Raw genomic sequence first — 24,284 nt, forward strand, 5'->3', positions numbered from 1 at the left:
TCTGTGAACGGTGGAGACGAAGAGGAGGGGGATGCCGTCCTGGCGGTAGCGCTCTGTAGCCCTGCGACCACTCGGGGAGAAGGTGACTTGGGATGCTGCCGCTGAACTCCGACCTTTAGCGAAAGTTTTGGCGACGAAATTCAGGACAGACAAAGGAAAAAGCAACGTTTCTTTCCCATATTTTTGCAGTCGCAAAACAGGGCTGACCTGTTTGTCTGCTGTGTGTGGACGCCATGGACATCAACCTTCAGTCGCACCGATTTTACTTCCCCCAGATCTACTGCGCTGAACCGGGGGCACAGCCACAGCTCACTGAGTTCAAAGTCAGGTAGGCTTCCAAGGGTGGACCCATCAATAGATGAGGGATCCATCACTGACTCCTGAACAGTGGAGACACCCAGGTCTGATGTCATCACTTCGCTTTTGTCTGTGTCAGGTGGCTTTTAGATCCACCCAAAATCCAGCCATAGCATCATGATTGTCTTTTACAACAGATCCCCAGCTGCTGCTGCACATGAAGCGTTTCTGTGTATGATGAGTGCTGCTGTGAGTGGCTGGTTGCCCTTGCAGGGGGATGGGGCTGCATGCTAATGTGTTAGCTAGCTGTGCAGAAAAGTGTTAGGCTCCTGGGAGAAGCAGAGGGCATTGATGGCCTGTGGATAAGCCTGCCAAGTTTGGACAGAGGGGGTGACAGTGCAGCAGTTGTGTTATATTTGCCATCCCGGGGCCCTGTGGCCGCTGTAGCCCTCTTGTTGGCTGCCTCTGTGGCTCTTTTGTTCTCTCTGTTTACGCCTCTCTTTCTTTTTCTGCTACTCTTGCTCTCTGATCAGCGCTGGAAGTGCTCTTGGTGGCTTGTTGCATCCACAGCCGACGCCTGCCGTCATGGTTGCAGGGCGCTTGAAGACGCATGCTCAGATAAGCAACAGCTTCCCTGCTCTTTGTCTTGTTGAGATGTAATTTTGCTGGATGGAGCTGTTGCACTCAGGCGTGCAACCTGATGCTGTTTGACACCCACATAAGAAAGCGTTTGTCTTTTCACGCCAATGAATAACACATTGGCAATTATTTTTAGCTTTTTTTAGCCATCTGGTCTTCTATCCGTCACCATCCCCACATCCGTCCTCGCATTCACGTTTTGAGATGTCATTGTAATCTTGTGTGAGATACGTTTGTCGATTTGTCCTCTAACAGCTCTGATTAGTGCAGCTTTAAGGGACTCAGCCAGAGTTTTGCCCCACTAAGCAGCTTTCAGTTAGGCCAGTGCACCAGGCCGGGGCAGCTTTATGGGACTACAGCGTGTCACTGTCACGGCCTGGCCGAGCTCCCTGGTAGCTCCACGGGAGTCTGAGGCCGTTCACAGCTGGGCGGCGTCACCAGGAGAAAGAGAGAGAGAGAGAAAGGAAGACACAGGGTGGCTCACCTCTGTCAGGTGAGCTACTGGGGAGCCCATTAGCTGCTGTTTGAAACCCTGGTTAGTATTTCACTTTATGGCCAGAAGGGTCATTTCAAAGTGTTTTAAGCCCAGTAAACAATTAAACCTGTTCGATCCACTGCGGTCCCACCACAGTGACCTTCTGTAAAATGTCCACATCAGCAAACGTCAGGAAATGTCAGCAGATATCAGCGTTTGATGTGTCTGTAGACTGCGGCCTTAATGAAAAAAACAACTACAGTCTCGCACATTTCCGGCTGTGCCTCACACCTCTCCTCTTCGTCACTGGAGGAGGGAGTCGTCGGGGAGGCACACCAACACTCACAAGCACACACACAAACCCTGTGTGCATTGGCAGAGATTAGAGTTAAAGTGCGATGTGTTTTCACAAAACCAGTTCAGGCCCTTAAGCAATATTAATGTTTCACAAATCAGATTTTACGCAATGGATACTGCCTGAGAGAAGCAGGGAGAGGTTTTACTGAAAATACTGAGTACATAAATACATTTCTGTGCAGTCATATTTTTCCTGTCGAGGTTAGTTCAGCACACTGTAAATGGGAATGGTCACAGCAGCGTCAATCCCCCTGTAATTAGCAAGGTGAGCTCATTAGAGCTGATGGGGAGGGAAGAAGAAGAAGAAGAGAGAGGAAAATGTGAGATCAAGAGAGAGAGAGGAGAAGAGAGAGGCAGGGGAGGGAAATGAGATGAGAGGAGGAGAAAATAAGAGAGCGGGAGAGAGAGAGAGGGGGGATGGTGAGAAAAGCAAAGCTAAGCAAAAGGAAGAGAGAGTGGATTGTAAATGTGAGAGGGAATCAGTCGGACGGAGGGGGGAGGAATCAGAGGAGAAAGGAGTGACCGTAGAGAAGAAATGAAAATATGTGTGATGATGGTTTTTGGTGGGGTTTTAGTGTGGCACACACCTTGGAAAAACCTCTGCGAGGGATGCTGGGATATTTGCGCCAGCCTGGGCTCCGTGATGACTGAAGTAGTGTTAGCCACAGTATAGCCAGATAACCATGACAACCAGTGCTGGCCAATCCATGGGAGCGCACAGACATGTACAGTGCATGTATGCACAGAAACACAAACACACACACACATACAGAGAGAGACCTTCTGCCTCAGTGCCTCCTCAGGCTCCAAGCAGAAACCTTAACGTGTGTGATTGTGTCCATGTTTTCTTTATTCTGAAGCTCCAGTGCAGCGATATTTATTCAAAAAAAGTTTTTAAAGCAGTTCAGAAACAACCCAATATTAGCTGCTTTTCAGTGAGTGAAGTGGCCTATGTTGCTGGCTTCATGTCTTATTCACATTGACTAAAACAGCTATAAAAAACCCTGAAATATCCAAAAAGCTTCATATTTTCTTTCTGTGTCAAACAGAATAAATGGGATAAATGAGTGTTACCACAATACCAAATCACCCGTCTCCTGTTGTTTTAAGCTCATTTTAACCACTGCTCTGAATCTAGCTTCCCATCAGGTGTGACCCCTCACAGGGATAATACACAAGTCTTCTTCTGATGAAACTTCAGTACACATCAACAATAGATAATTGAACTAGCGTAATGTTTGCAGGGACAACCGCAGAAGCAGAGGTACAAGCTGCATGATAGCTTGACAGCCATTGTTGGTTTCATTTAAAGGACCAGTGTGTAGGATTTTCTACATTCTACTAAATCCTGTGATCTTTCCTTAACCCTACCCAAGTCGTCCTTTTTTCAGCTTAACCAAGTAGCCTTCATAAGCATCTTCACAGTACCAGTGGAAGATTAGAACATGTTTTTGTAGGGTCATATAGTATAATGGTTTTAAAATGTATTGATGAACAGCACAGGTAGATAATATTCTTCTGCTCCCAAAAGACGATGAGAGGTTGCTTACTTCTGAAGTCTTAACTGTCTGCTTAAATGACTTCTCTCTCTCTGACCACCACTCCTGCCATAAATAGGATTTCATTTCTACGAGCCGATTCCCCCCTTCAGCTCACTCACTCCTTATTCACCTTGAAAGCCTTTGACTTAAATCCAAGAGCTGCTGTAATGCATGTTATTGCTTGAGGATTATGCCTTGACCTGATGGAAGGGCTTTCTCTTTTTCAGGATTCCCAGAGGAAACCAAACGTCTGTGTTGTTCCCTCAGTTCACCGCACACGCACGTCAAACATAAGGAAGCACTTCCGGAAATTTGCGAAACATTCTGGGTCGCTGGATCCACTGACCGATGATTTGTGGCACGAATAGGAACCACGTTTGAGCCACATACACACCGCCGCTGTGTATGTCTCAAAAGAGGAAGAGTCGGCCAATTACAGAGGCCTGTGAGTGTGCTTTGCGCAGACTGTCAGGTCCTACTGTTGTGTGCAATGGAGAGCACTTAACCTAATGGCCTTCAGCAAACGCTCAACAGTAAAGTAGATCACATGTAAACATGTCTGCGCTGTGTGTATGTGTGTGTGTCTTTGTGCATGTGTGTGTGTGTTTTGTGTGTGAGGCTCTACAGTAAGTAGCAGCAGTTAAATGGCATCACGGGGTAGAGACAGCACAGCCTCAGGGCATCTCCACAGCTTCCTTTTCTCCTTCCCTTCACTCTCTCCTTCCTCCTTCTGCGCTTCCAGGGCTCAGGAAGTGTTTCTTTTAGACAATCTGAGCGTTAACGCTCAAGCCAAGCTCTCACCTACAGTCTTCTCTCTGCTGGGAAATTTTTTCCCCTCCGCCAAATGGAGACGCATGCATTTTTTAAAGCCACCCCCGCTCTGTGCTGCGCTCCCGATCTTCTGTATCTCTCTGCCTCCTTAGATTTATCTTTCTGCCTCTGTCTTAATTTCTCCCTTCACTTTATCTCTCTCTCTATCTTTCCCCTTGAACTCTTTCTTATTTTAGCTTTGTCCTCCTCTCAGCATGGGGTCTAAGTGACTCTGCCCAACAGTTTAACTCGTCAGCTCATGGCTGGGCTGATTGGGGGAATGATTGACCTCCCTATGTGCGTGCATACACTCGCCAGTGGACGTAGGCAAAGTTCACAGTTTCTAATATGCTTACAGTAGCGCATAGCTTCAGCTGGAGGTAGACGAGGAAGGCCTGAGGCACCACACTCTGTATTAAACATTCCAGCAAATGCTCATTAAGCTGAGATCAGGATTCCCACGAACAACAAGCTAGACAGGAATGTCTGGCTGCTTGATGGACTTGAAGCCACACATGAAAAAGAAAGGAATCGCTGTCCGGCATAGCCAGGCTAGCTCTTTCTCCATTTCGTGTACGTCTTTATGCTAAGCTAAGCTAACCAGCTGCTGACTGTTCCGTCATATGCAACACACGTAACAGTAAATATGAGAGTGGTATTGTCTCATCTGACTCTCGGAAAGCGAATAAGTGCATTTCCCAGAGTGTTGAACTATTTATTTAAGGTGATGTCGCACCTGATTCTCATCAGCCTGCACCTGATCACATGTCAGCTGTGTGTTGGGTTGCACTGAGTTCACAGCAGATTAACTTGTTTGTTTAGGGCTGCAGTCAACTCATCAGGGGTCTATTGACCATGTGTTGTCTCTGCCGATGCTTCTGTTATGTCAGAGGATTTGGCCGTCTTTGCAGAGACATAAAGGACCATCCGAAGACTAAATCCTCCACCACAGAGACTCTCAGTTATTTTCCACTCTTCTTCTGTCTTTCTGATATAAGCCCGGGTCAGACACAGACAGTCCTCTCTTTAATTCCAGTTGTTCCGCTCGGCGTCTTCTCTCGGTGATGGGAGGATAAGTCAAGAGGGAACAGGACGATGTGAGGACAGCAGTTAAGACTTAAGACTATTGCCAGCTCTCTATTAGACGTCGTGTACCAGCCGTTTTGTTGGCGCGTCAACAAGCCTTTACGAGTTTTTACATTTTGTGCATGTGGCTCAAAACCACAGTCAGGAGTTAAAGCATCCTCCGTCAAACCACTAACACACCACTTAAACTCCACGTTAATCGTAAGGCAAGATTTTCACATCCATCACACTTCATAATACATGCCGTTGTTGGCCAAACATAGAAGTTGATAGTTCCTGACCTCACATTAAACCTTCCCCAGCAAGATTTCCCACTGCTGTGCTGCTTGTTCAGAGTCTCGGCATTAGCAACGGGGTTTAGGAAACTCTTAAATGCTTTATGCCATCATGTGGAGCAGCAATAAAAGAAACCTCATCCTTGCACTCTGTTCGCAGGCTCTCAGCTTGAATTAAACCATAAATTCAGACCTGTTTTATGGCGCCGGGACGTGGCTTCATTCCTTTTGGCCGTCCCAGCTGACCTCCGTGGACTGTCAGAGACGTTCAAGGCTTTATTTGTGGTTGCCCCCACATCAAGGCAACATGTAGAGCAGACACAGCAAACTGTTCTAAATGTGCTTGTGCCTGCCTTCGAGGTGATGGGATGTACAGTATTGCATCGCAGTGCATACGCTGACTTCCATTCACTCTTATGGGTGCATACACCCACGCTAATACACAGTCGCAGCCACGTGAGACATTTGATGATGAGCGGATGAGACAGGACATTGTGTAGTATTGCTGCAAAGACGTTTGCGTCCGTAATTAAAGAGCAGACTGTCTGAAGGCTTATGTTGCTGTTTTTTTCATAACCACATCTCGCTGCTCATTCATCTTTTCTTCACAGCCATATTTTCTAGGCCAAGCGAATATTCCACTCCAGTTGTCATGCCAACAGATTAGCGTGCTCTTGCGTGGTCTCAGCAGTCGACACTAGAGTCTAGGAGTGTGTGTGTGCACGTGGGTGTGTGTGTGTGCGTTTGTGTGTGTGCGTCGTCTCTGCAGGGTCTCCAGGCTCTGGCATTCATACAAATACACACAGTCTGAATACACTCAGGCACACGCTCAGACACACACACTGTTGCAAGCAGACTTCACATCACCTAGAAGTTAACGGCACCAAGAATACGCTAGAAATAACTGGAAAAGTCTTGAAGTCATAGAAAAAGGGGCCAAATGCAAATATTTGCTGATATGAAGTTGTTACTTAAAGAACATTTTTTAGTATATAGCTTTACAGACGGATGATTTCCCACCATCCCTGCCTCAAAAAGCATCATTAAAAGGATTATGTGAATTTGCATTAAAGCCACTTCCTAAATGTTAATGCCTCTAACAGGCTTTTAAATTAACCAGCCAGAACATCATAACCCGCCTAATTTTAAGTCTTTATAAGTTGATGAGCTGAAACCGATCACAGCTTTCATCAATGTAAACAAGTCTACGGCCATGCTAGCAGCTCCCCCGGCAGCTCTGGACTGGGCACAGCAGTACTTTGAGGTAAATATGTCACCATGCTAACATGCTCACAGTAACATGTTTACCATGTTCAGCACAATAGGTTAATGTGTTAATATGCTAACATATCTTAATTAGCACGAATGAGTCTGAGGGAAATGTATTGGACAAATTAAAAGTCTGACCTGATGATGGCGCTAGAGGAAAAGTCAGAAATCATGAAAGTCATTCAAATTTTTCCTGTAGGCCTCTTGGATGCCTGTAATGAATCTTATGGTAATGCTTCCAATAGTTGTCAAGATATTTCACTCTGAACCACAAATGTCAACCTCGTCTTCAGGCTTCATCCTCTGAAAACCATGAATGTCAACCAAACTTAAAGTCAATCCATCCAACTGCTGTTGAGAGATTTAGCTTGGATTAAAGTAGTGGACACATTGTCAGCTGCACCACTATAGCATGACTAAAACACAAATAAATGCAATTTATAGTACATGCACTTAAACATTGCAAAAACACTGTAACACTGCTGTTTTGCCGTGTTGGTTTGAGGAAATGTCTCTTTAACTGTGTCAGTGGTCTAAAACGGTGCAGTTTGCTTCTCTGGCTTTCACAATAGCCTGAAAAAATTGGGCCAGAGAGAGAGAGAGATGATTTAAAACTTGTGGTCCATAGAGATGAAGTTTAAAAACTGCTGTTCTATTTTGGTACCAATATGCAGTGTCATATTCAACAATAATAGCCTTTACTGAGTCACACTCCAGCTTTCCTATGAAGCGTTGTGGAAGACTGATGACCATCTTCTGTGTCAGACTGTCCTCAACTATAACATTTACACAGGCATATAAAACCTAACCTAATTCAGCTAAGGCCAGCTATTTTTAGATTTTTCCTTTGCAACTTGAGCAATTTGGTTTGTTTTATAACTGTTTGTATTAGAGCCAGCAGGCTGTTTGAAAGTCTGCTGTCAGCGCAGGCCCATTTTTCTCCCTTCTGGGTCTTCTGTCTTTTATTTTTTTTTCTCTCTCCTCTTCACGTTTTTCCAGCCCCCCCCCCTCCACAACCAAAACCTCAAATACGCAAGCAAGCAAGCTGCTTATGTAACTGGCCTGCAAACAAGCCTGACAGTTTACTTTCTTCTAGACCATTTTTCACAGATATATGCATAAACATGCTTCCACACAGAAACATGCAGTGATTTACACACTGCGACAGAAACAAGTGCACACACAATGCAGTCCTTCCTTATAGGGATAAATGGGGGGATTAAATGGGATGTGCAATTAGAGCAGGGGGGAATGGGGGTAAATAGTGATGCAGATTTTCGTGCATACCTGAACGTCTGTCTGCACTCTCCCCAAATTCACATCCGGGGTCCTCTCAGCCTGGGCCACAGTGATCTATCTTGCAAAGCAAACTGTGCCTATAAATGCAATTAAGTGTGCGTAATTAATTGCATTTTTTTTACTCATTTGGAAAAGGGACTGATGCTCTGCTAAGCACTTCAGCAACATACTGTTAAGCTGTAGTCAGCACTGATGCTCAACAGTGTGCTGTGTGTGTGAATACCTGCTGTATGCTGGAGTTGGTAATGTTGGAGAAACCAAGAGTAACCGCTCCCCCAAAACACATGAACGAACAGTGACTGACTACTGCTGCAGGATGAGTCCACGAGAAAGCACAGGGGAGAGGAGTAATGTGATGAGAGGACCGGTTTGTTTAATAAATGCATACATAAACAGCTCCGCTTAATGTCACAATTGTTTAAACACAGGCAAAATAGCTGTCACGAATGTATCTTTCAGTCTGAATTGGCTGCCCAGCCCAGCAGTTGCTGCTCACTGCTGTGAGTATGTGCTTTGTGCTTCTGAGTTAGCTGCTGTCCTGTGCGAGTACCTCAATTTAGCTTTAGCAAGATATCTGCCTCATGGAAAACTCTGATCATGCGCAAGCAGGTCGGCCTGCAACAGCCACAGATTCCAGTTCGAGCATTTGATTTATTGATTGCTGTTGGGATGTAAAGAGAGTTTTTCATTCCGAATTTCAGTACTTTACCCACTCCAGCTTTAAGCAAACTAAACAGCTGTATGAACATTTGTTCCCTCTGCTTTAAGGTTAATGCGTAGTTGACTGAAACAGAAAAGCTTTGCTAAAATTAATAGTTCAACAATTTAGGACTATATTCTAACCGTATTCTTTTTGAAAAGTGCTTTTAGTGCTGCTGCGTGCTTCGAGTGGAGCCCCCTCCACAGTCCTTGTTGTGGAACTTTTCATGCACAGAGAGTACATTTGCATGCCAAAACTTTTTGATCATTTTACAAAGTTGCAGGAGAGCAAGCTGTCTGAACATTGTTGCAGAGCAAACATGGCTGACATCCAACAGAGCAAACTCTAGTCTCACAGAAGCAGCAGCAGCAGCAGACGAGACAATCTCTGTCTGTCAGTGGCTGTGCATCTTCTCTGAAGTCACAGTTGGCAGTCGTTTGTTTAGAGACTCAGATGAGAGCAGAAATGAATGTCATTTAACCAAAGTGGCTCCTCATTATGCCAACTGGCCCCCGTGGTTGGATCGCAGTGTCGGTTTAGCACAATTTATCCCATTTTCTATGAAAGCTGAGGTTTAGCTCGGGCTCAGTCTCATTGCTGATGTAGCCTTGCCCCAGCACGCTTATAAATGTTTAAGCTGTCAGCTGTTCTTCTTTCTGCTTTATGCAGCTTTGATGTTTCATGCAGATGATGCTCACACGCACATACTTGTGCGCACATACAAGAGGTTTCATTGTGCGAGCTTTTTTGCTGGCAGAGGATTCTCCATCGTTTTCCTCCTGTCCAGGAAAACAGAGGGCATTTTAGTAAAGGCGCTAGAAAAAAAGAGACAAACAATTTGTGGTGTGGATTGTTCTGCCAGCTAACTCTCGGGATTTGGCCGCTCCCTCTAAGCAGCTGGCCGCGGGACACAAAGACACTTTTTGTGATCGGCTCTCCTCCTCTTTTATTGCTACCGAACCACAAATCCGAAAACATCTGTAAAGTATACAGCGACAAAGTAAAGGAAATCAGCAACAGTAATTTTTTTCTTGTTATTCACCTGTAGACACTCTTAACATCTCACCTAGATGAATGTGACAGGAGAGATGCGAATGAACTCAAACTCTGCTGAGCCGCCACAACAGCAGAGAGTGATATTAGCCAACAATGTTGGAGCTAAAGCTCATAGTCTGCAGCTGCTCGTCTCGTCTCAAGGTCGCTGCTGCAGTGTGTAATGATTGTATCGAGGCTAAGAGAACCGGACAGTTGTTTTTGCACACGAAGCAACAAATCTCAGAGGAGAATCCAATATTTGGCCGTATGTGTGTGCATCAGCTTCGACACTTTGGATGTAACGCTCACCTTATAGGTCACACAGAGCCACGCATATTGTAATTTCAGAATAAGAGCAGCGACTTCTCCCTCTGTTTGACCGGCGAGCAAAATTATATTTGATGGTCATCTTCACTGACACAGTCAGTTGTAGTATGCATATGTGCTATTTCACTACACTCATCAGGAGTGATGAAGTGTCATCCATCAAGTGTGGAGAGTGAGTGTTGAGAGGTTTTGTGTCAAAGTTCATTTGACTAAAAGTGTATTTTCTCCATTATATTTCAAATCTATAGCCAGACATCCTCCTTTCTATCAGATTTTACTGTCTGACAAAGCATTTGTCATGCTTTAATTATGTTAAAAATGATATCTACTTATATTTAGCTGTCAGGTAGCTGTGTGCAGTTACAGTATAGTTTTCCTGATACCCTGTCACAGCAGGGCAAGTGGGCGCCAGCTCTGTGTTGCTTTGATTTTCATGTTGTTTCCCCTGTTTCTGTCTGTCTCAGTGGTGGTGCGTCATCAGGTTTACTATGTATTAATCTTGTGTTCTGGCTTCAGCAGCATCACTGGATAAGCTAATCCATCAAATCAGTTTAGGACATTTTGATCTCCTAATGACGGCCACTGCTGCCCGATGGCAGGTTTTCCATTCAGGGGCGATATTGTCAGGCGGTTTGTATGCTGGATTGCGTATGTGTCTCTGTAACCTGCAGACACAGACTGAAGAGTTGGTTCAGTTCCAGGTTTGATGGAATTCTGTCTTAATGCTCATTACATGCTTAAACATTTCATCTGGTGCAGCAGCTTGGGCATCAGTTTTAAAATAATGTCAATTTGTAGCCAATTTTCCCATCCTTTCTTAAACTACATTCATGGCTCCTATTAGAGGTGCAATGGAAAGCTGAGGGCAGCAAACTATGTATTTGAAGGTGTCTTTTTATTCCAAAAAGAACTTTTTACTGTACCTACATGACTCATGTAGATTTTTTAATTTTGCTTTGTCTGTTTTCACCTCATGTCTGTTCTAAGAGAAATTTCCACTTACATGGTCAGTGAAAAGATTAATCTACATTATCATCACTGCAAAGAGAGAAAAGCCCAAACATTACAGCATCAGTCACACACTGCTGGTTTCAGTGTTTTCACAGTGTCAACAGATGTGCTGCGCATGCACCAAATGTGTTGCTTGTGTTGTGAATGAAGGTGCAAATGAAATACACAACACCTGACCTTTGCACTCCACTCCAACTGCTGGCAAAGGGCTATGGTTTAGTTGCTGCAGAAGCTGATTTAACACACTTTCACTCACAGGTTTGCATGTTGCCTTGTGGGAAATCACTACAATTTTCCTAATGTTGACACCCATCGGCTAACTTTTTAAAGCTAAATCATTTTTAAACCTTTGCTTGAGTTTTAGTCACCACCTACGCTTACCTGTGCAGCCTTCATTCACACAAAGTGAAGTGTAAATGAACAATATGAATCAGGGCTGTGAGTGTGTGCACAAATTTGCATGCAGCGATGTGTGCGTCGACGTTTCTATTTCGGGGCCGATTCTTCTTTGTTGTTAGCGCACCGCTGCCTTGAGCGTGGAGGCCCCGGAAAGTGGAGCAGCACAATAGCTTTGATGTTGTGATGTCTTCAGGGTGGTGTAGCTGCAGCCTGCCTGCTGTGTGGACTGAGACATATACAAGGTCCTCTGACAGCACAAATTAGTGTAAGAGGCAGACTAAGACTGACACATGCAAACGCTCACACTGTGACAGGAGTGTGTTCACACAGAGAGGAGTACAAACGTTCATGGGAGAATGACGTGACGTTAGTACACTTAATGTTACAGATGCACTAACAAAACGCCCATGACTGACTCACAGCTACTGCTATTTAATTCCTCACTAACCGACTCTCCTTCTGGCTGGTGCTGATTCATGAAAACACACAGAAAAATGAATGAAACCTGCTCAGAAAGTCACAACATTGACTCTCAGTTTCAATGAAACTCTAAATAGATAAGTACTTTAATCGCCTCAGACGCGAAACGATTCACACAACAGCAGTAAATTATGTGAAAATGTGAGAATTTCCACCTATGCTCCTTTGCAAAATGCCATTACCAAGCAGTTATGGTGCTAAATTTAAATTCCACCTCCCTTTTTGGCAATTCATCAGCAGAAGAGAGGATCAAAGTGCTAATTATGTTTCATGCCTCAGGGTTTTTTATGTGTATATTTCAAGCGCAGTTCTCTCTCCTCTGCATGTGCATCTGCTGTCTCCTACCTGTGTTTCCTCTGTGAGTCAAAAGCGTATCGCACTCCTCTGACAGCTCATGGCTGTGCTGTTCATCTAGGATCAGAGAAGTGATGCGAGCACAGTAATTTTAGTGCAGGCAGGCAGGAAGTTTGGCGCCAGAAATGGAGAAGGGAACGAAACAATCTGACATATTGACACTGCTGGTTAGAGTGAACCAATGCCATGACTGGTCCAGGTGTGAGCAGACTGTTATACCATCATCAGTGATTAAGGAACTGCAAAATAGTTGTAGAGTTCTTGCATTTGCGCTGTGTACTGTAGGGAAATGTGAAAAATTACTACTTATTTTGTGTGTGTGAGACGATGGTGGAAGACATTTTTGGGTGAAACAGAAACATTAACCCTGCAATGACCTGAGACACTCAGGAGAACTATTTTGGTTGATGTGTGTATACAACATGCGTGTTAGTGTTTGTGTGAGTGTGTGTATGTGTGTGTGTGTGCAGAAGTTTGGAAGAGGCATATAATAATAAGGGAGGGAGCGTTTGGGCAGTAATTATTCTTTTCAACCCTGCAAACATGCAGCTGTGTGGATGAATAATTCATGTGTTTATCATTACAGGCCCTCGTTAATCTGACCTTAGACAGACGCACAGACCTATTAACTTAAGAGGCTGGATGCTGAGACGTCAATGCAAAACATATTAATAGTGATAGTATTATATGGTTTTGTGTTAAAGTCATTTAAGCTACAAATCAGACTGTGCAAAGCACTCTGGGATGCTTGTTTAAAGGGTTGCTCTGAGTTGCATTCATGTGTTGTTTGAGCTGACTTGTTTGGAGCTGGAAATCTTTTCAGTTCAGAGCGAATCCATCACGGTCAGCAGTTGCAGAGCTGAAGCAGCTTGCGTTTCTCCTGCATGCAGAGTTTGCGTTGCGTTCACTAGCCTGCGGTGCAGTCTTCCCTGCCTGCACTGTCAAGGTTATGTTGTGTTCAAAGTCATTGAGGGATGAGGTGATATGTTCTAGCTGGATTGCAATGTAACAGTTTCATAGCTACTAATATGACAGCCCGGCCAAAATGCGCATCACTATGCAAAACAGCTTTTTAACGGTATAGACTGGATTTTAATGGTGATTTACACTTGCATATATGACTCCCCTGCATCAATCATCCTGCTCTGTGATTGGACCTTTTTGGTGGAAGTGACTCGATGGAAGACGATTCCTGAGCAGCTCTCTGAGATTTCTCTGTCTGTCCCTGTCAGCTTGAATTTACTGTAGCGCAGAGTGGTCATGAACAGACCAAAGAGGATGGAGAGTGTGTTTCCCTGTGTGTGTGTGTGTGTGAGTGTGTGTGTGTGTGTGTGTGTGTGTGTGTGTGTGTGTGTGTGTGTGTGTGTGTGTGTGTGTTTGTGTGTGTCAAGGTAAATTCAGAAGCATCTGATTTATTCATGTCCTGAGGAGCAATTGTTAATTTTTCAGCGGGTGTGGTGTGGAGTAGTCCACATTACATTCCTGTATATGTGTGCATGTGCATATATGAATATGTGTGTGTGTGTGTGTGTGTGTGTGTGTCCCATAACTGTCAGTCAGAAAGACTAGCTTTCTTGTTGCCTCAGCTCCTTCACAGCTCCTCTCTCTCTTTTCCCTCCACCACTCCATCTCCTTCTCCGTCTCCTCCATTTTTCCTGCTCGAGTCTTTTTTAGCACCAGAACCTCATTTATTCATGCTTTTGGGCCTTCGATGCCACTTTCAGCTGGTTGCCAAGAAATCCTTTTTAAAAATTAACTGTCGACAAGTTAAAGAAGATAAATTAAACACATCGTTGCCCTGGTGGTGCGCGGGCTGATTTCAAGTGTGTACACATCAAAACCGCTAATGCAGAATAACGTGTGTGTAGAGACCTGGGAGAAAGTTATTTATACCTCCACCTTAAAATGCATGCAGCAGGGTATTATATGGAACTTTTTTTCTTTTCATGTGTTTCTTGAATGGTTTCTGGTCCCATAAGCTTGAGCTGCTTCCTGCTGCTTTCCTCTCAGTGAGCTCTGATGTGAAAGACCAGGAAAGCTGGTGTTTTTTTTTTTTATCCTAGTGTTAACCTGGTGCTTTCTTTTCATGAATACTTATCTTCAGGAAGGATAAATATGTTGCTATTCGATGCTATGTGTGCACAAGTCACAGATACAGTGGCTTGCAGTCAGCATTCCTTATCCTGTAGGCTGCAGTGTGCTACCTAAGTCATTTATATCCCAGAATATCAATGCATTAAAATCTCTCCCCCTCTTAAAATAATAGCGCAACATTTTGGGATACTGGCTTATTCGCTTTCTTGCACAAGTTAGATGAGAAGATCAACAGCATGGCTGTCCATCCAGTAATCATCAGTGCATTTCACTCACATGTTGACCACATGGGTGCACCTTCCTAATGACTGTATATAAAGAAGGACAACATGACAGCTCCCTAGAAGTGAAGCCAAAACAGCTCGGCTTCAGTACACTGTAGGTCATAAACCCGGCCTCCTCCATGCTAGCGGATGGGACACGGGCCAAACTAAAAACTCAAAGTACATGCTTTTCTTGTAAGTTTGCTTTAATTAGTTAATTGATGCTATAAACAGCTTGTGTGTGCTTGGGCGGATGTATGGGCGGGACCTCAGCCCAAACCCCTGATCACTACAGTACTGACTCTCGTTCCAAACAACGTCATGAGCTCAAGATGGCAGCACCTGCGGCCGAGATATTATGACAAGGTGGAGACAAGTTCTCCATCTTTATTTGACAGAGCCAGGCTAGCTGTTTCAGTCTCTATCATGTACAGGCTGCAACTCCAGATTAAGCGTACAGATGTGAGAGCGGTATCAGTCTTCTCATGTCTTGGCAAGAAGGCAAATAATCATATTTCCCAACATGTCGAACTACACCTTTTATAATATCCCTTAAAAATCATCAAAGATGCCATACTGTCTCTCACTGTACTTGCTGTACTATGCACTATGCTGCATCGGCAGACTTCTCTACAAGCTAAGACTTTTCCCTCTTTCTTTTTTCTCTCCTTCCCTGCTCTGACGCAGCTCTTTCCCTCAGCCTCGGGGGTCAATCCACTAATTTTAGGTTGGCAAAGAGGCAAAGACACAGATGGCACTCTTCTTGTTAATCTCATTTGCAAGTGAAAATTGTTTCTCTGTTCCTCCTCTGTGTTTTCCTCTCCGCCTGCTTTCACCTGGATCTTCTCTTTTCCCCTTCGCTCTGTTGCAATTCAGCCTGTGCTTTTCGTCTGGCACGCGTTGTAAAAAGTCACCGTGTGTGTGCGTGTGTGTGTGTGTGTGTGTGTGTGTGTGTGTGTTACAGTGAGGGCAAGTGAGAGAGAGAGCCTCAGTGAGCTGATAAACACAGTCGGGGGGAGAGCAGGCAGACGAAACACTGGAGGCCACACACACACACACACACACACACTACGATTGCCTCTCATTAAGGACATCAACAGATGCTGGACAAGCGCTTGATTACATTTGGATTAGACTATTAGTGTAACACAGGATTAGAAGACTGAGTTGTTGCCTTGTTGGCTGTAATTATCTCACTTACATCTCAGACGAACAGTGACAGCAGACTGACAGCGGGCTGACAGCGGTCACTGCTGTTAGAGGGACATTTGACCCTAAAGACTCTTTTAAAAATGGTATTGGTGATCAGCCTTACATCTCTATTTTGTTTACTGATGTACTTTCTATTTCATGTACAGAACTGACCAAATTCAAACAAAAAGCAGAGAGTATCTGCACACTGGATTATAGCTCCTGAGCTTCTTTTAATCATCTTGTGACCCGTCAGAGGTATCGTGCAACCCCTTGAAGGAGAGCCTGAGCCCCAGGTTGGGAAACACTGGTTTAAATGTTGCTGTATACATGGCAGTGTGTGGATAATCTCGTTTTTTTTTTTTTTTTCTCAACCTGACCTTCTCAAACATCATTTTGCACGCAATGTGAAATCCACCAACATCATAATTCTATTTGTCTACAAACAATAATCTTATAAGTGCAGCCATTATTCACGGATACTCTCTCCACCTACATGAACAGCGCGCAGCTGTAGAGCGTGGAGCTGTATGCTCGCTCTTCTCTGAGGCTAACCGGAAGCATGTCTGGGACTTTGGGATAGATTGGGCAGGTTGGACATTTAGAAATGCCTATCTCTAAAAACACGACAGAATATCCAAGGGTGGACTTTTCCTGAAATCAATTGTGTCTTGAATGAACATTGACTCATGCTGAACTGATGAATTCTACACAGTCTGCACTAAGTTAACTCTCTAACCCGCCCTTCTCTTCCACTCCCAGTGAGCAGAGTATCTGCCAGGCGAGGGCCTCGGTCATGGTCTACGATGACACCAGCAAGAAGTGGGTGCCCATCAAGCCTGGCCAGCAGGGATTCAGCCGCATCAACATCTACCACAACACTGCCAATAATACCTTCAGAGTGGTGGGCGTCAAACTGCAGGACCAGCAGGTAAGGGACAGAAGATGGACGGCGTGCTGCTGTGAGACTTGTGTGGAGCCATTTAGTCACTGGAGAGAGAGATTTCATCGTGGTGTGGGAGGATTGCAACATAGAACACTCAGGCTGTTGTGGACTGTGATTGCGAGATTTCTTTTGAAGTAACATGCAAGACAAAATAGTTGTAGTCACTTAAGGAGAGTTTAATGGGGGGAAATAGTGATGAATTTAATTTAAAACAGACACAGGTGCATGTGAGAATTGAAGAAGCCCTTTGTTGAGTGTGTGTGTATGTGTGCATGACTCCCAGTGTTTCATTAAAGCTCTTTATGAGCGCTAGTCCTTCTCTGATGTGACGTGACTGAGGCCCTCTTCGTCAGTGTCTCTAAAGGCGACATCTTACTGTATTATATATTATTATAATACACAGCCCTAATTTGTTTATGTGTGTGTTTTCATTAATTCCCATTTTAGATAATATTTATGGTTTTCATCTCAACAACAGCCATTCAATGCATTTTCATTCAAGTAATTTCTCTCTATGTAGTACTTTCTACTTGTAGTGGCAGAGTCCGCCATTCCCGTGCTGGATTCATATGTCTTATCAAAGCAATACGTGCATTTCACAGACTACTAGAATATGACTAAATATGACAGCAGACCGCACCCTTACATTCCCTTGAAATTTGTCAGTGACTTGATATTGGATTTTCCAGTTAAACGGGGCTGAACACATTGAACAACCACAAGGCTCCTCATCAAAGCATTATCTAAAAAAAGCTTGAGTGGTATAAAATGACAAATCCAGAACAAACATCCCCGTGACCAAGCCTGAATACGAAAATATATATACTTTTTACTGCAAAATGTTCTAAAAAAAAAGGAAAATAAATGTATTTTTGAGCACATTTCCTAAAAACTGTGAGGCAGAGGGTGAAATGTTTTTGTTTTTTCTAATTTCCTCTGCTTCAAAAAGTTGTTCGCTAAGTCCTCCAACCTTTTAACTTGAGGTCAGTGAATGTCTGTGTCCAAAACAGCTGTGTTATATTGTGTATATCAAAATTATTGCTCATGATGCCACATTATAGCTCAAAGCTGAAGCCACATAAACGTTGTGGGACTGGTGACAAATCCAACAGCTATTACAAGCTGTGCTGCTCATGAACACTGGCTCTAAAAGTGTTTTCTGTCTTTACAGTGGAACCAACGACAAAACACAAATCATTAAATCCTTTCAGACACAGAGCCATCAATCCTCTGCCATCTAAAGATCTTTTTCTGCCAGCAACACAGCAGAGTTATGAGAATGGAGTTGTATTTATCTCCCTGCCTGCCATCTGTACTTGTGGTGTATATCATCCCTCAGATAAAGAGGAAGAATGGCTGTTTAAGGTAATGGCTCCACAGTGAAGAATCTGTTTTTCTTTCTCTCCTCTTCCTCCTCTCTCACAGGTGGTTATCAACTACTCCATAGTGAAGGGCCTCAAGTACAACCAGGCCACCCCGACCTTCCACCAATGGCGGGACGCCAGGCAGGTCTATGGCCTCAACTTTGCCAGCAAGGAGGAGGCCACCACCTTCTCCAACGCCATGCTTTTTGCCCTCAACGTCCTCAGCGCTCAGGATGGAGGTGTGTCTCCCTTCTGTGTATCGCATGAGCATTTTGTACACAAGCGAGCCATCACGGAGTACCTGCTGACCCTGGAATAATAATGATAATAGTGATCAGTGGTAGAGACACTCATTCTAACACAACACAATGCAAAACAAATATGTATACAGCGAAAATGACTCATGTTGTTCGACAAAGCACAGGCTTCCCTTCTGTCAAATATTTGCCCTGATGAAAGTCAAGTAACTGAAGTAGTAGTAGAAGAAGAAGAAGTAGCGGTAGTGGTAACAGTAGTATAAAACTTTTCCTCCAGACGTTATACAATTCAAGAACGGAAAAATAACAACAGCAGCGACACAAATAAAGTCATTAAGTGAATGTGTGATTAATTAGACTCAAACCCACACAGGTGTTCTCACTTGCTTTCACTGTTTGATGAGACATCTGCTCAGGTTGAAGTTGGGTGAAACTATGCTGGAATCACATTAAACCTCACAAACCAATGGGACTGATGAATGAGTCATTTTTACCAGACAAACAGATGCAGCACAGCTAATCGGAGGGTCAGAGAGATGACAGTCAGACACAAAGAGGTGAAAACACCCGTGTGGGCGGACCATTGGTATGCAGGGCCTTTAAAGTCCTCTAGTGTTCTGCTAAACAGCAAGTCTTCAATAATACAGCTAGAGCAGCTTTATATTGACATCTTGTCCTCTCTATTGAGCGTTTTGGGAAATAAGTCATGACACAGCATCCTCAGCACATGGTAACTGAATACAAATGCTGACCTGCAACATCGCAGCAAGCCTTTGAAGAGTGACGCTTGATGTCAAAGTGCAATTAAAATGGATTAAGATGCACTGTAACCCATCACTTCTAAGAATATGTAGCCTGTAATCTACTATAGACCTTTAGCAGCCAGGTCTATTGCAAGACGGCTGTCCTCTTGAGTCTTGTGTGTGTATACACAAGAAAGAGAAATACAGACATATATAAACTGGGGAGTGAGAATAAGAGACTGAGTGAGTATCACAGCCTGCCAGCCATTACTGGAGCAGCAGCAGCAGCAGTGTGTCTCCCCCTGCAGTCCCCTCCAGCCTCTTAATTAGAATGAGTCACTGAGAAGATCTCCCCCGGGTCCCGTGCTAGAGAGCAGATCTTTTCATCTGCCTAATAACACGGGAGCGGAGAACAAAGAGGCTCGAGTGACAGCAGCCAAACACAAGTGCACAAATACACAAGAGAAGGGTGCGCACGCTCGACAGATAGACTGACTGATAGCCTTAAAGCCGCCAGCTCGCTACAACTCAGCAGCGACCGGCTGCATAAAGAGATGCAATCTGTGCAAGGACGCTTTCAAACACACACACACTGCAAGAAACACAGGAAAAGCAGAATTCATGTGTGTGTGTGTGTGTGTGGGTGAGAGAGAGAAAGAGGCAATTGATTCATGTGTTTTGGTGTATGTTTCTTCTCTCCCACATGGCAAAGGATCTGATTTTGTCAGCTCAAAGTGATTTCATGAGACACGTTCACACTTTCAAAGACCCGCATGTTTGAGTCTCCCTCCACTCTAAACATTTACTGCTCCCTCTAGTGGTAAGAGGGCCAAAATCTCATGTGTCCTCAGTATTGTTCTCACACTGGAGTTAAAAGTAAATACTTTAGATTTAGGTGGAAATAATAAACGCAATAAACTTACAAAACACTAATGTTTTTCATACCAGGTTAGTCAGAGAGACAATTCCTGTCACCTGTGAGCGTAAAAAAGCCCACTTTGAAGATCCATTTCCAATTCTAATGAGTTGATCAGTGTTTGGTGATCAGCAGATGAAGAAATTTTTTAGAAATTCCAGTTTGACAAATGTTTGAGTCATTAATTGAGTAAGTGATAAGTGATAATTGAGTAAATTTACCAAAATGTGCTTCACAAAGATAAAGAATTGCTTTCTGTTTTCTATTGTACATCATTCCATTTTAACATTAGCAGATCTTTGGCTCTGAGGTTAAGTAGTCAATTACAAGACTGGCTTCTGTTTAAGAAATGTACAATGGGCATATACGTTTAGATATTATTTTATTATTATTTTATTGTTATGATTATTATTGTTGTTGTTATTCCCAGTTTTCATGGAAATATGAAAAATGTCCATGTTCTGAGAACTTCAGAAAGTTAATTCTCAACCTTGGAAAAACTAGTTGACAAATATCTCAAATCTTCAGATCTGTTGAAACTGAGAATAATCTTAAATGGAGAGACTGCAGGTGAAAACAGAAAACTGGTCAGTTTTGAGATTTTGGGCTATTTTGTTTCCAGAACATGTCTTTTTTTCTCACTAGGGGAAAGAAAACATCCAGAATGCACAATAAGGTGTTTGTTTTAGTTCTATTGTTAGCACATATTTAATAGATAATGCATGATTTGCAACTAAATTTTAGAAAACTCTTAATACAAAAAAGATTCTCAAGGTTTTACATATGCTTCTGCTGCAATATGGCTGCTGACATTATGTTATATTAGTTATCGTTTTTACACTTTTCACCTGTAATGTCTCCCCTTAAACTGCATCTTGAGCAGCAATTATGTGTCTGATGTAGTGCTTGACCCCGGGCTGCCAGGTGAAACACAACACATCCATTTTCTTTGACATTTTAATACGATGGCTGGTTGGACGGTCTGTGCGTTCGGGGCTCGTCCTGAAGCGGAGATGCATTTGGATCAGCTGGCTGTAATATTTGTGTGTGTGAGTGGCATCAGGCTGTGCAGCCTCCAGACAAACCCGACCTTTTGAAACATTAACCAGAGATGCTCGCTGCGCTGCTGCTGCTGCCTGGAGGTGTGGGTTACCAGAAGATGACAGATGATACCGTGGCTGCGTGGAGGAGGGGAGGAGGGGGGGAAAGGCAGGCAGGTGAGGAGAGAGGGATAGAGAGGGAGGTGATGGAGCTTAAGGCAAGAGATGGTCAGCAGGGAGTGGGTCTGTCAGTGCCTCTGTGTCTGCTACAGCCGGTTCCTCTTCTTCAGCATGTCATGTAGGTAGTCTGTCTCTCTCTCTCTGTGGGTGGGTGTGTGAACTTCTGCATGACAATTGTTATTTAAAGTTTATGTGTGTGTATTGAAAGGTTGTGATGTTCATTCCTACAAGTGTGTGTCGCCATCAGCTGGTGTTATAACTTCCTTTTTTTGGCCTGTATACATACCACAGTGTTCTACCTGAAAAGTAATGTTAGCATTTACTTACTTTCACCTGATAAAAGTAAATGTTTAAGAACCAAAACCAACCATAATAAGAATAAGAAATTGCGCATTTTAAAGTTATTGAGATACTAGAGTAGAAAGATCATTGCTTCCATAATCTTTGTGGCTGATCTGATCTGAGAGGACAGGGTTCATCATCATGTTTTTTAAATGAAAAAAAAAAACTGCATATACAAAATAAAGCGTGCAAAATGTTATTTTCTTTGATGATTGATCACAAGTCACTCCTTAATTGCAAAGTACTTGATTCTTATTGAGGCTGCAACATTGACTGTGATAAGTGACAGCCATTGAGTAAAAACATCAGCAAAAGTGAAGTTCCTGACTAGAGAAGAGCACAACAGTGTAACATAATGACAGCAACAGTTGGACCTGTGTGGGTCTTGTGCTGAATCCTGAAGTTTGTGTTGTCTCTGTGATGTATGTATTGTATGCAAACTAGTCCTGAAGCAATGGATCAATTAATTGATTGACAATTTTGACAATCAGTTATGCTTTTAACTGATTTATCAAGCAGCAGTCCTATTGTAAAACTCAGTTATTATACATACTTAAAAGTAAGGAAATGCTGTTTTTTTCTGGTTTGTATTGTTGCAAATTAGATATATTTGTTGTTCAGACAGAACAAACCAGCTGTCACCTCAGCCTATGAGTACCCGTGATGCCCAATTTACACTACTTTAAAAAAAAAAAAAAATAAATAAATATATATATATATATATACACACACACACACACAGATACACACACACGCACGCACACACATACATATACATATATATATATACACATATATATACACACACACACATACTAGAACTAGACTCGGAAAATTTGACTTTCATCTATTAACTCTAAACTCTTTATCTCTAGATGATGGCTGGCATAACCAACATACATCCTCGTGTGCGTTTCAAGAATGTGAAGAGTTAGATGAGAAGCTCAATACCACTCACATGTCAAAGTTTAGGAAATTGACCAATTCTCTGCTGTAGTGGGCACGAAAAAACAAAGACAAGAACTGACACAAAAATTCTGATGAAGCCTCATTTCTACATGAGAAAAGAGGATGTGAAAAAATAGTTCTTATGAGAAGAAATGCACGTCTAATGACAGTTAATCAAGAAACGAATCAGATTAATCAGCACTTCAAATAACCATGTTACTATTTACAGCCCTATGTGTTTGAGAAAAACTGTGTGTGTGTGTGTGTGGTGTGTATGTGTGCATGTGTGTGTGTGTGTGTGTGGGATAAGGTATCTGATAGTAGGCATGAGTCAGGTCTTTTGTCATCCAGTGTTATTTTTGGGTCTCTGTTACTTGATCAATGGCGGCCATTATCACCATCGGCTCGCCGGAGAGTGACTTCCATTAGAGACGTGAGCAGCGGAGGGAATCGTCAGTGAGTGCCGACCCTGAAAACGGCCTGACGGTGTGGATCTGTGAACCTGCTGTGCAAAGGACACTTTCATTAGACAGAAAGACTCGAGCCAAATGAAGAGTGTTTTTGTTTCGTGCATTGACGACAACTCTCCATTAGCGTGTAGCAGCAAGCAATCATGAATTGCCAAAATAAGCCTCTTTACACTGCAGGGTTTCTCCTCTGTTCCTGTAACTTTAAACATTTCTCAGATTAAAAGAAGAGGCTGGAGCGTAAATTCTGAATCTCCCCTCTGAAGTTGTTCTCAGGAGGAACAGTGAAGATTAATATTGTCCCAGAGGAGAGCAGCGATGAGCAAAGTTTCAGTGCACACTGATGATTCACTCTGATTTGATTGTAATCCCTGAGTTGACGTCCTCTTGTGCTCGTCTTATCATGTCTTAAATTAATTACATTCCCTATCTGGCTCTCCATCTGCAGATCTCACTTTCGGTGTTAAACGGATTACATCGCAAGTGCCTTTTAGCTCGAGTCACATCATAAACGAGAGGGGGAGATACTGGAGAGTCACGAATGTTTGATATGGAGCCACCTCTCCTGTGATTTCTGTGCATCAGTGAACTGACTTCACATCTTTTAACATAAAAACGTCCACTTTTCCGCCCATTTTAATGAAACGAGGAGGGATGATCCGTCTTTGATCTTCATAGCATTATCTAAAAACGTCACAGATCCGTCCAAAGGGTGAAAAAAATAGTCCAAATTTGGAGTCAGGTCTCTCTCGTCTGAGCGACCCCAAGAGCACGTGTGCAGCATGTTGTCAATAACTCGACAGCCGCAGACGACAGAATTTCCTCTGTTTCCAATTTGAGGCCATCTGTTTGTGGAGAGCAGCTCAAACACGCTCCAGACCTCATTCAACCGCTCTGTTTTCTACGGTCCAGGACACTTAACCCACCGGCAGACTCCTGGGTCTGAGGCTGACTTTTGTCTGTGCTCATATTGCCATTTGGGTCAATTTAAAAAGTAAAGAGACAGGCATGAATGTGCTTTTTATTGCACATTACTCATTACAGAAGATAGAGGACACAATGATCACCTGCTGTTATATTCGCTGGTTAACCGTCTCTACGGGGGTTTCTGACTGTTAACATTGCACTGGTCGTGATGGATTATTATGGTGAACTTCACTTTATCTGTCTCTCTCTCTC

At 43.4% G+C, this 24,284-nt stretch overlaps 1 protein-coding gene across 1 annotated transcript in view; it reads left to right on the plus strand.

Annotated features, from left to right (window-relative positions):
• The first annotated feature begins 233 nt into the window (after nucleotides 1-233).
• evlb (Enah/Vasp-like b) overlaps nucleotides 234-24,284 on the plus strand; it is a 31,209-nt gene continuing 7,158 nt past the window's right edge. Inside the window, exons 1-3 of the mRNA XM_041958769.1 lie at nucleotides 234-328; nucleotides 16,665-16,833; nucleotides 18,274-18,451. Of these exons, the coding sequence (XP_041814703.1) occupies nucleotides 234-328; nucleotides 16,665-16,833; nucleotides 18,274-18,451 (442 nt within the window). The remainder of the gene's footprint in view (nucleotides 329-16,664; nucleotides 16,834-18,273; nucleotides 18,452-24,284) is intronic.

This window comes from Chelmon rostratus, chromosome 18, assembly GCF_017976325.1.
Source record: "Chelmon rostratus isolate fCheRos1 chromosome 18, fCheRos1.pri, whole genome shotgun sequence".
Taxonomy (NCBI): Eukaryota; Metazoa; Chordata; class Actinopteri; order Chaetodontiformes; family Chaetodontidae; genus Chelmon; species Chelmon rostratus.